Here is a 12,228-nt window from a genome sequence, read left to right as displayed (position 1 = left end):
AATAACCCCTGAGCACTGCCGGGTGTGACCCAAAAACCACAAAAAAAAAAAAAAAAAAAAAAAAAAAGAAAGTAAAAATTCAAAAAAAAAAAAAAAATGGGGCCCGGAGAGATAGCACAGTGGCGTTTGCCTTGCAAGCAGCCGATCCAGGGCCAAAGGTGGTTGGTTCGAATCCCGGTGTCCCATATGGTCCGCTGTGCCTGCCAGGAGCTATTTCTGAGCAGACAGCCAGGAGTAACCCCTGAACACTTCTGGGTGTGACCCAAAAACCAAAAAAAAAAAAAAAAAAAAAAAAAAAAGAAAGTAAAAATTCAAGATGTACACTTAAGATTTTTGGACTTTAGAGGCCAGAGCAATAACACAGTGGGTCAAGCATTACCTTGCATGTGGCCAACCCAGGTTCAATCTCCGGCATCCCATTTGTTCCTAAGCCTGCCAGGAGTAATTTCTGAGCACAGAGCCAAAATAACCCAAGCACCACCAGCTGTGGCCCCCCAAAAAAAGTTTTTTTGAACTTTAGCACATTATATCAAACCTTAAAAAAAGTTAAACAGAAAAGAGCAAAGGAAATAACATCAGCGTACTCCATTCTGGAATGTCCCACATCCCAGTGTGGGTAGGTAATTTTATGAATCTGTCTCTTATTCTCTTTCTCTCATGTACTCCCCCTTCTCTCTCTCACCACACTCATTTTCCTTCTATATTTCCTAAATAAAACTATTTTATTAAAGAAATAACATTTTTATTTTATCTTTTATATATTTTATAATTTATATTTATAAAATATATTTTATAGTTATCTTATTTTATAAAAGAAATATCTATCATTTATGATAAATAAAAATGCCAATGTGGATTAATCTCAATTAATTCTCCAGAGCAGAATATATGAACTTCCAAAACTGGCAAAAAAGAATCTATAATAGGGGCCAGAGCATTGGCACAGAAGTAGGGCGTTTGCCTTGCACACAGCTGACCTAGGACGAACCGTGGTTCGCTTCCCTGGTGTCTCAGATGGTCCTCCAAGCCAGGAATGATTTCTGAGCCCATAGCCAGAAGTAACCCCTGAGCATCACTGGGTGTGGCCCCAAAACAAACAAAAGAAAAAAAAACCTGTAATAATTGAAATTACAATTGCCTTTAAGAGGTGATAAATAATAGATAAATAAAAATCCTCACCTGTGGGTGAGGTGAAAAAAGAATGGGATCATGAATAAGCACACTGGTGGCAAAAATGGGATAGGAAAGAAGAGATGGTAAGTCTGCATATTCATTATCTTGAGTCAAATATTACATAATAATTCCTTGTTTAAAAAGTTGTTGGCCAGGGCCAGAGGAACAGCACAGCAGGTAGAGAGTTTGCCTTGTACAGGGACAACCCAGGTTCAATCCCTGACATCCTATGGTCTCTGGAACCTGCCAGGAGTAATTTCTGAGCGCAGAGCCAGGATTAACCCAAGTGACCCTGGGTAAGGCCCAAAAACAAACAAAAAAATGGGGGGGGGGGGCACATCTAGTGGTGCTCAGAGGCTACTGAGTTGTTGGGGGATAATCCAAACAGTGCTGGGTTACTAAACAAGGTCAAGAATGGAGCCTGGGTCTCCTGCATACCTATGCCTTAGCCTGTCGCTCATTTACTTCACTTTTATTGGGCCACACTGTGACACCAGGCAGTATGGGTACTATTTCTGGCTCTGCTTAAGTCTCAGAAGACTAGCGTTGCCAAGAATGGAATTGAACAGGGTCCACTGCAAGACAAGCATGTTAACTCCTGTATAACCTCTCTCCAGCCCTAGAATAAATAAATTTTTAAAACTTTATCAATTGATTGACTGACTGGTTTTGGGCCAGATCCAGTAGCGCTCAGGGATTACTCCTGGCTCTGCACTCAGAAATTGGCCCTGGCAGGCTGGGGGACCATATGGGATGCCAAAAATCAAACCGGCCCCTCCCAGGTCGGCCACATGCAAGGCAAACGCCCTACCACTGCAGCTGCTATCTCTCTGACCCAGAATTAATACTCTAAAAGACTAAAATTAAAAGACTAAAAAGTAGTGTCCATTCCAAATCAATTAAAGTAGATTAGTCTTCAAATATAATTTGCCATAGCTTCACTTTCACTGGCAGCCTGGGAAGAGGCTGCACGGAGCACTGTATAGAGGGGTTCTGAGGCAGAGTACTGGCAACAATTCTTCAGTGTCACTTATGGGAGATACGGGTCATATACTACAAAGTTTGCAACCTGTGATCTAGAAACCCACCTTTCCAGAACCAAGATACAACCATTTTTACTATCATACAGCTCCAGTCCTTAGATGAAACAGAAAGGTATTTCTAACAAGCTGCTCAGTATGTAAAAAAGGTACTGGCGGGGCCCAGAGAGATAGCACAGCGGCATTTGTCTTGCAAGCAGCCGATCCAGGACCAAAGGTGGTTGGTTCGAATCCCGGTGTCCCATATGGTCTCCTGTGCCTGCCAGGAGCTATTTCTGAGCAGACAGCCAGGAGTAACCCCTGAGCACCAAAAAAGGTACTGGCATGGTCCACAGCAATAAGTAGTATGGCAAGGAGGGTATTTTCCTTTCACACAGCCGGCCCCGGTTTAATCCCTGGAATCCCATATGGTCCCCACCCCCAAGGACACCAGAAGTGATTTCATAGTGCAAAGCAAGGAATAACCCTTGAGCACTGCTAGCTGGAGCCCAAAAAACAGTAACAACAAAAAAATACACAGGCAGTCATTCATTTGGGGGAGGGGGAATGGGGCCACACCCAGTGGTTTTCAGAAGCTACTCCTAGCTCTGTGCTCAAGAGTAATCAATCCTTGGTGGTGCTCAGTGACTACTTATGTGCTGACGATTCAAACGATAGTTGTCAGAATGCAAGGCAATAGCCTTAACTCTGTACTATTGTCTGTGCCAATTCTTTTCTGGGAATTTTACTTCTTAAACATCTAGCTATTAACTGGCAGAAAGAAGTGGGTTCGATACCAAAAGGCAGTACAAGGGTGGTGTGTTGTCGTCCCCTCCCCCTTTTTTGTTGTTTTTGGGGCAGCACTCAGGCGCTATTCTTGGCTCTGCTCAGAAATCATTCGTCAAGCTAAGGAGATCAGATGGGATGACGGAAATTCAACTCTGATCAGGCATGTGCAAGGCCCTCCCCACCATTTTATCGCTCCAGCCCCCATTTGTTTCTTAACTGCAATGGTTACTCAAATCTATCCATGATAAAATGGCATAGAAACCTTGTACCAATGTCAGCTTCCTACTGTACTGTACTATCCAGTATGTATATAATACTTTACTAAAGCTAAGCTATCCTAACTACTGGAGGAAACTGAATGAAGAGTACAATGAAACTATTTTGGGAGGAAAAAATGTAAAATCTTGATTAATTTAGTCACTGTTAAAATACAATTAACTTTTTCCTCCTTGTGAAATAGACTGGGGGAGAGAGTTCAACAGGCTAAGCTCCTAAATTGCATAGGGAATGCCCAGGTTAGACACATGGTACCAGAGGGTTTCCTCAGCAAGAGCAAATGCTGAGCACTGCTGAGTATAACTCAAAATTTTTTTCAAGTGAAAGAATCTAAAGAGGTTTGGGGCAGGAGCATTAACACAGCCTTGCACACAGCAGATCCGGGTTCAAACCCCAGCATCCCATATGGTCCCTGAACCTGCCAGGAGCGATTTCTGAGTAACCCAGAGCACTTAGTATGATCCAAATAAAGGAGGTCTTATACAAGTCACTAAAAATCCTACCTTATGTTTCATTTAATTCATGACTCTTAGTTAAATTCAAAAGGTTGTTACTCTAAATATTAAGAAGCAATTAGGTGGTTGGCAAGATTGCTTGTGTGTGTTGGGGACTGGAGAGATAGCATGGAGGTAAAGCGTTTGCCTTGTATGCAGAAGGACAGTGGTTCGAATCCCAGCATCCCATATGGTCCCGAGCCAGCCAGGAGAGATTTCTGAGCGTAGAGCCAGGAGTAACCCCTGAGATGCTCGGTGTGACCCAATAAAAAAAACAAAAAAACAAGGGGCTAGCAAGGTGGCGCTAGAGGTAAGGTGTTTGCCTTGCAAGTGCTAGCCCAGGAAGGACCGCGGTTCGATCCCCCGGCGTCCCATATGGTCTCCCCAAGCCAGGGGCAATTTCTGAGCGCTTAGCCAGGAGTAACCCCTGAGCATCAAATGGGTTTGGGCCGAAAAACCAAAAATAAGGGAAAAAAAAAAAAGAGAGAGAGAGAGAGATTGCTTGTGTGTGAAAAACATGCCTTTTCATTAGGGAAGTGAAATTTGACACTGGACACTGAAGAGTTATTGAAGGCTGATTTTTCTCTCTTTGAAAAATAAAACTGGTAATCATAGAGATAGAACCCTATTTACCAGTAAAGATTTTGTTTTTGCTTTAAAATAAAATTGCTTGGGCCCGGAGAGATAGCACAGCGGCATTTGCCTTGCAAGCAGCCGATCCAGGACCAAAGGTGGTTGGTTCGAATCCCAGTGTCCCACATGGTCCCCTGTGCCTGCCAGGAGCTATTCTGAGCAGACAGCCAAGAGTAACCCCTGAGAACCGCCGGGTGTGGCCCAAAAACCAAAAAATAAAATAAAATAAAATAAAATAAAATAAAATTGCTTGTTCAGGTTGAACAAGCAATAGGCAAATTAAGCCAAGAAGAATGATGATCAATGAATTATATCCAATATCAACATATTTTTCCCACCCACCTAAGAAAGATAAAATAGAAAAAAAATTAAAAATTCATACAGAACTTTCACATTTTTTTAAAACCTTTTAAAAAATTTGAAAATTGCCAAAGCCTTGTCCAAATGTCCACAAGAGTTGAAGCAGCAGCAGAAATGAGAGCAAAGACTGTGGACAGTGGAACTCATATGGCCTGTTTAATAAAGTCTTGTTGCCGTTCATAGAGACATACCCACTGACATGATCACCAACATCATTCTAAAAGCAGCTCTCCATGTCTGCAGTTCTGGTGCCATTCAAATTAATTTGAAACATTACTTTTTTATTCTACATGTCTTTTTAACATGCCTTTTATGAACAATGTGTGATGTTAAAAACTTTTACGTTTAGGATTTTATTTTATAAGGTTAATTGTAGTATCTTCTAGAAACACACATAATAGAGACTGGTGCATTAGTCTCCGTGTGTGTACCCTTTCATAGAAACCTGGAATTTCAGTAACTACTTGTACAAGTCATATTTGTTCTGTGACAAATTATACTGTGAATAGTATAATTCACACTACATTTTTGAAATTTACTAAATGTTTTAATCTCTTTATTAAACACCAAATAAGAATGTTAAAAAATTTAAGAAAAACATGCATGCCTTGCATGCATGAAGCCTCAAGTTAAATCCTCAGCACAAAATATGCTCCCCATAGTAGTACCAGTTCTGGAAGGGGAACAGCCCCACACCCAGTATGGACCCATCAGGAAAGTGTCAGGGGAAGCCCACCCAGGCTTCTCCAAAAGAAGCTCTCAGTAGAGTTAACTTACCACATCAAGTTTGGCCCAAGCTTCATAATCATAGGATCTTATTCTATTTTTTGTGTTTTCGATTTTAGTTGTTTTAGAAGGTGATTTAGCTTTGCCTTTTTTTTTTTTCCTAAAATTCGTATTTCGAATAGGTGGTAATTTCTAAAAAGAAAAGGAAAAAGAAAACCTCTGTTTAGTACAGCTCAATACTTTTTGGGGGGTTGCTCATTACGTTTTGTGTGATAATGTTGACAAGACTTACTAAATTACATGCTAAAGTAAAAAGTAAATTAAGTTTTCAAGTGCTTACAAGTACCAATTTATAAACATATTAAGTGATAAATTAGGTTTGAGAATTTTAATTTCCCCTTTGATGAATGTTGCATATTTTTTAAATTACCTGTATTTAGCACCATTATAACAAACATGTTTGTAGTTGGATTTCAGTTATAAAAGAGAACACTTCCCTTCACCAGTGCAACCTTCCCATGCGTACTTATTTTCAATGCCAAACAATATTCAGTTAAAAAAATTTTTTTATTTTAACCATAGATTTAATTTGTACTCCTAAACACAATCTTCAAATAAATCCTGTCTCAGAGCCAGAGAGTACAGTAGGTACAGTTAGTAGATCTCATTCAATCCCTGGTATCCCAGATAATCCCCCAAGCCCTGCTAGGAATTACCTGAGTACAGAGCCAGAAGACTTGAGTACTGTGTGGTCCAACCTCCCCCAAACCGTGAATTATCAGTATTACTATGGCAAACTGTACATCATATGTACAAAAAGAAAAAGTCATACTTAAAGGCATTTTTAGGACCTTTATTTTATGTAGATATGCATGTATTATTTCAGATTCTGTGATTTACAATAGTTAATGGTTTCTCATGCACATAATTTCAACCCCACATTCACCACCAGTGTACCCACCTCCCTCCCCCAAGGACCCCAATGTCCCTCTCCCTTTCATCCCCCACACCTCACCTCACCAACTCAACTCTGTTGACCAGTTCTCCACTGTGTTGCCTTTGGCCCTTTGTTGCTACCTTGCTGTGCATCTTTAGGTACACATATAAGAGATAGCATTCTGTATCTATACTATTTTTTTTAGAAAGAAGGTTGTGGGTCACACCTGGTGGTGCTCAGGGGTTACTCCTGGCTCTGTACTCAGAAATTACTCCTTGCAGGCTCAGGAAATCGTATGGGATGCCAGGGATTGAACCCAGGTCAGTTGTGTGCAAAACAAATGCCTTACCCACTTTTGTTTTTGTTTGTTTTAGGCCATGCCCTATGGTGCTCAGGGATCACTTATGGTGGGCTCAGGGAATGATATGTAGTATCAAGGACCAAACCTGGGTCAGACCTATGCAAGGCAAGTTGCACTATAATTCTGTCCCCTGTCTCTTTCCTTCTAACTTCACTCAGCATGGTATCCTTTAGTTCCATCCGCATTGCTGCAAAGTGCATGGCTTTATTTTCTTAGCACTAAATGAAACACTAAATGAAAGCACTAATAAAAACATCAGTGACATAGGCCGGAGCAATGGCGCAGGCCTTGCTCGCACTTCTGAGCACATAGCCAGGAGTAACCCCTGAGCGTCATCGGGTGTCGCCAAAATTAAAAAAAAAAAAAAAAATCAATGGCAGTCAGATCTACATTTTAATACATATAATACTAATGGCATAAAAATCTATATAAACATTCATAATACATACTAATATATATACCTATTATTTGCATAGAAGAAATATCACACGATCTTTTAGCAATTAATCAGTCTTTAAAATGTCTTTTTAGTTGTTTTGTTTTGGGGCTCCAGCCTGGCAGAGCTCAGGAATTACTCCTGCCTGAGCTCAGAAATCGTTCCTGGCAGGCTAAAAGGACTAATATGGAATGCCGGGAATTGAAGCCGAGCCCGTCCTTGCTTCAAACGCCTTACCACAGTGCTATTTCTCTGGCTCAGAAAAATGTCTTAATATAATTAAGACATTTAAAAGGCTCTTAAGCAAAAAACTTCTTGAAATGGTGACAAAAAGCAACTCACTTCACTTTTATTAATTTTACAAAACTTTATTTTAAAATAAATAGCTTCACTGGTTGCTAATATAGGAATGTAAGATATTCACCTCTTCTGGAACCCCATTCTGTCTTCTTAGTTCCATATCCTTTTGTTTAATATCTTTTTCCCAATTTTGTAAATCTCTCATAAAATCTTGTAATTCTTCCGCATTTTGTTTCACTTGAAGTTGTAACTCAATTGCTTTACTTGTTGAAGTCATTATGGCCGGCACAGCCTGGACCAGTCAATCTATGATAAAAATGAAACAGACCAGAGAGATAGTACAGCAGGCAAAATGCTTTCCCCGGAAATGGCTGACCCAGGTTAGATCCCTGTCACTGGTCCCTAGAATGGTCCCTCAAGTCTGCTAGAAGCCAAAAGTGATCCCTGAGCACAGAGTCAGGAATAATCCCTAAATAAGTTGGGTGTGAACCAAAAACTAAAAAAAGGGAAATGCTGAAGACATGAATCATTTGTAAAGGAACTTTTTTCTTTTTTCTTTTAATGAAACATCCTGCAATGCAACAAGAGTGAAAGATTAACAAGGAAGAAATAGCTGCAATTAATAAACAGCACACTGGCTGCTCATCTCAAGTTTAAAGTGACATCCTAATTATGCGACTCCTTTTTCTTCAACATCAAATTCCTGTGACTGGCTCTCTCTCAAAAGTTAAGGATGCGCCAAAAAAAAAAAAAAAAAAAAGTCAAAGCCCCTTACACAATCATGAAAGCAAAATAATCGCTACTGAGTAAAATGAGAAAAGAAAAAACACACTCGACACGGTTTGGGGACAAATAAAGGACAAGCATTTATCAGATACTGTGGTAGTAGTGACTTCAGAAGTCTTCCAAGGGGCTGAAACATTATCCTAGCGTGAAAAGATCAGAAAAGTGGTTAATATGGGGAGTTGAAAGAGGAACTCTTTAGGATGATGGTCCACGAAGTCTTCCTCCACAGTCCAAAAGCTGAAAGCATGAAGATGGTGAACACGAAACTGACCACCCGCACTCATCATCATTAGGCTGAGCATGGATCATCGAGATCACTGATCACCGGGTGGAGCGCAGACCATCGAGCGCACTGACCAGTGGGCGGAGCGCGCGAGCAAAGAACACAGACCGACAAGTTCAGAAGTCTCGGCCCGGAGACCCGAACTTGGGGCGGGAGTGTGAGCCGGGAGGGAGGCGAGGGACCCCCGGCTGTGTCAAGGGGCCGCTCGTCCCGCGGTCTGGGCCCCCTCTTGGGTCGGCTGCGGGCGCGGCCAACCCGGGCCTGCCCTGCGCAGGTCTCCGGAGGCGAAGTGGGCAGCGCCTCCGCAGGTCTTCGGGACCCCGCCTGGGAGGCCGGAACTGCGGCCCGCGGCCTGGGCGGGGAGGGAGGAGGACGTGAGGGAGGAGGAGGAGGGAGGAGGGAGGAGGGAGGAGGAGCGCCGGAGCCCCGGGAGCCCCGGCGGGCGGAGAGAGAGGCGGCGTCCTCAGAGACTCGGCAGAGCGACGGCGCCTCGTCCCGGGCAGTGGGTCGGCCCGCCTGGAAGCCGGCTGGGAAGCCTGCAGAAAGCGGCTGCGAGGGAGGAAAGTGGCTCCCAGAGAGCCGGAGGAGGAGAGAAGACATCTTACCGCCGCGGCCCGCGGCCAACTCGGGGACGCAGGTAGACCGTGCCGCGGCCGCCGCGCACTCCAGGCCCGCCCCGGACCCTGGGGGGGGGGGCATGCGCGGTGAGGGAGAACGCATGCGCGGTAAGGGGAGCGCATGCGCGGCGAGGGGCAGCGCGGCCCAGCGAAGTGGAGCACATGCGCAGTGAGGGAGATCGCGTCGCTGTAGGGGGAGCGCATGCGCGGTGAGGGGGCTCGCCTGTAGAGAAGAAAGACTTGTCATTTGACACGGCCTGCTTCTCTGGAGTGAGTGCCTTCTTTCATTTTCATAAACAAACCTAAAAAACTGTACAGCAAAGAAAAACATATGCCCACCAAAGCGACACACACACAAAATATTTCCATCTTTAACAGCTTTGCTGTATGATCTCAACTTGCAGGGGTCCTCAAACTTTAAACAGGGGGCCAGTTCACTGTCCCTCAGACCAGTGGAGGGTCTGACTGTAGTAAAAACAAAACTTATGAACGAATTCTTATGTACACTGCATATATCTTATTTTACAATGAAGAAACAAAACATACAAATACAATATGTGGCCCGCGGGCCATAGTTTGAGGACCACGGAAAGCATCAGGCCCCAAAAATGCAGATCAGTGGCTCCCAAGTGTGGCCAGCTTTTGTCATTTCAAAAGGAGCATCTTTTTAAAATGCTGGTTTTGGGGAGCTGTTTTCTGGGATTCTGATTTAATCAATACGGCCCAGACATCATGTGATTTCCCCTTCCTTTTATTTATTTATTTATTTTGGTTTTTGGGTCACACCCGGCAGTGCTCAGGGATTATTCCTGGCTCCAGGCTCAGAAATTGCTCCTGGCAGGCACGGGGGACCATATGGGGCGCCGGGATTTGAACCAATGACCTCCTGCATGAAAGGCAAACTCCTTACCTCCATGCTATCTCTCCAGCCCCTTATTTTTATTTTTACAGCAGGCAATGCTCAAGGGTTATTTCTGTCTCTGTACCCAGGAATTCCTCCTGACCGTGCTCAGTGGACTATATGGGATGAGGGACTTGAACCCGGGTTGACCAAGTGCAAGGCAAACTCCCTACCTGCTGTACTATCCAACTCATGATTTTTTTTAAGCACAAGAAGCTTTTAAGCTTTGAAGTTGAGGTCAGTGAAAAGTCACCCGACTTCCCTTCCTCTCAACATTCTATCTTTAGCTTATCTTTCCACTGTTATTATGTGGTATAGTAATCAAACCATTAAGTAAATCATTCAAACATTTAGGAATTGAATGACTCTTGAATGGTTGTGTTCTGGAAGAGATACTTGACTTTAAGAGCCTTTTGTTTGAAGATTAACAATAAATCAGGTGTAAGCCTGAACACTGCCTGGTATGCACCCTCCCCACACACACACAAAAGATTGAATTTAAGTCTAGAATTGGTATAATAATCCCAGAATCACCTCCATTTACCTTGCAACTCTTAAGTCAACTCTTCCTCAGCTGGGAGAGTACAAGTGTTACTTGCCTTGCATTGCAGCCATTCCAGGTCGAATCTTTGCCACTGTATCTGATACCTAGAGCATCACTATGGTCAGGAACGAACAGGACTTGAGTCCTGCAGGACTCAGTCATTTAGGTTACAGCCTAAAATGAAGTGGAGGGGGGTTCTTCCGGGATTCAGAGTGACCAGCCAACTTCCAGAGTAGGAAGAGGCAAGTGTCTTAAGCTCAGAACACTCTTGTTGCTGACAGACTTAGAATCTCATGCCACATAGAACATGCACCACTCCTGATTGTAAGGAAAGCTAAGTATTTTTAACTCGACATACTCATTTTTGTTTCTTTTTTAAGGAGCAACACCTGCTGATACCCATGGGTAACTTCTGTTTCAGCACTCAGGAATCTATCTTTTCAAGCTTGTTTCAAGATGACAGCAAAGTTATCAAAAAATACAAAATAGAAAATCTAAATAAAAAGAAAACTATTTAAAAAGAGAGTTCATTAGCAGTTATATTCGTGAAAATTATTTTATCACCAATAAAGTTGTTAATACAATAGCAGAAGCTTTAGCCCTCTCTTTTTTGTGTGTGTTTGTTTTGTTTTTGGGCCACACCCATTTGATGCTCAGGGGTTACTCCTGGCTATGCACTCAGAAATTGCCCCTGGCTTGGGGGGACCATATGGGACACCGGGCTATCGAACTGCGGTCCGTCCTACGCTAGCGCTTGCAAGGCAGACACCTTACCTCTAGCGCCACCTTCCCGGGCCCCCCCCCCTTTTTTTTTTTAAGATAGTAGATGCACTAGAAAAAGAAAGATGTATGTGTGGGAGTTGTTTGCATAGGAACAGCAAAATATGGGAGAGATTGGAAGGAGAAACTTTTGGTCTAAAAACAGGGAGACCTCACTGTTGGCATTAGACCAACTCCAGGCTCCAGACCTACTAGGTTGTCCAAACCCTTTGACATACTCTGTGGTCCCAGTAACAGTTCTTCACCATCACAGTTGTTGCTGTCAAGTTTCTGTAGTTATAGATCCTGATTTCTCTACAGGTCCTATGTTGCTCAGATGGTGTGTAGTGTCTTCTGGTTGTGTCTCACCATTAGGTAGCATTGCAGAGAATTCTGCCCTAAAAGCAGACTATTGCTAGGTTGTCAGAGTGTCATAAGTACCATCTTTAAAATAAGTCAGTGCCATGGCTTTAGTGGAGCCTTCCTTGTTAGAGTTCTTTTTTTTTTTTTTTTTTTTTTTTGGTTTTTGGTTTTTGGGTCACACCCAGCAGTGCTCAGGGGTTACTCCTGGCTCTATGCTCAGAAATCTCTCCTGGCAGGCTCAGGGACCATACTGGAAGCTGGGATTCGAACCACCGTCCTTCTACATACAAGGCAAATGCTTTACCTCCATGCTATTTCTCTGGCCCTTTTGTTAGAGTTCTTATTCCTGGTGTAGGAAACCATGTTTGTTTTCACAGATGGTTCCATAGTTCAGGGGTGAATGGGCAATGTCTGATCAGCCAAAGTCTAAGCCAAGTCAGTTGTGCCAGGTGTTCACAGTGTAAGGTCCCT

The 12,228-nt window shown here is 43.1% G+C and overlaps 1 protein-coding gene across 2 annotated transcripts in view; it reads right to left on the bottom strand.

Annotated features, from left to right (window-relative positions):
- RPAP3 (RNA polymerase II associated protein 3) overlaps nucleotides 1–8,018 on the bottom strand; it is a 62,877-nt gene extending 54,859 nt beyond the window's left edge. For both annotated transcript variants that reach the window (XR_007500279.1, XM_049783954.1), the window contains exons 1-2: nucleotides 7,629–8,018; nucleotides 5,522–5,662 (exon numbers count right to left, since the gene is read on the bottom strand). Coding sequence is in view for 1 of the 2 variants with exons in the window: in XM_049783954.1 (XP_049639911.1) it covers nucleotides 5,522–5,662; nucleotides 7,629–7,781 (294 nt within the window). In the remaining variant the exon portion in view is untranslated. The remainder of the gene's footprint in view (nucleotides 1–5,521; nucleotides 5,663–7,628) is intronic.
- Between the last annotated feature and the right edge of the window lie 4,210 nt (nucleotides 8,019–12,228).

Source organism: Suncus etruscus, chromosome 11 (assembly GCF_024139225.1).
Source record: "Suncus etruscus isolate mSunEtr1 chromosome 11, mSunEtr1.pri.cur, whole genome shotgun sequence".
In the NCBI taxonomy this organism is placed as follows: domain Eukaryota; kingdom Metazoa; phylum Chordata; class Mammalia; order Eulipotyphla; family Soricidae; genus Suncus; species Suncus etruscus.
Note: the sequence above shows the minus strand (reverse complement) of the source record. Positions and strands in the feature narration are given on the sequence as shown.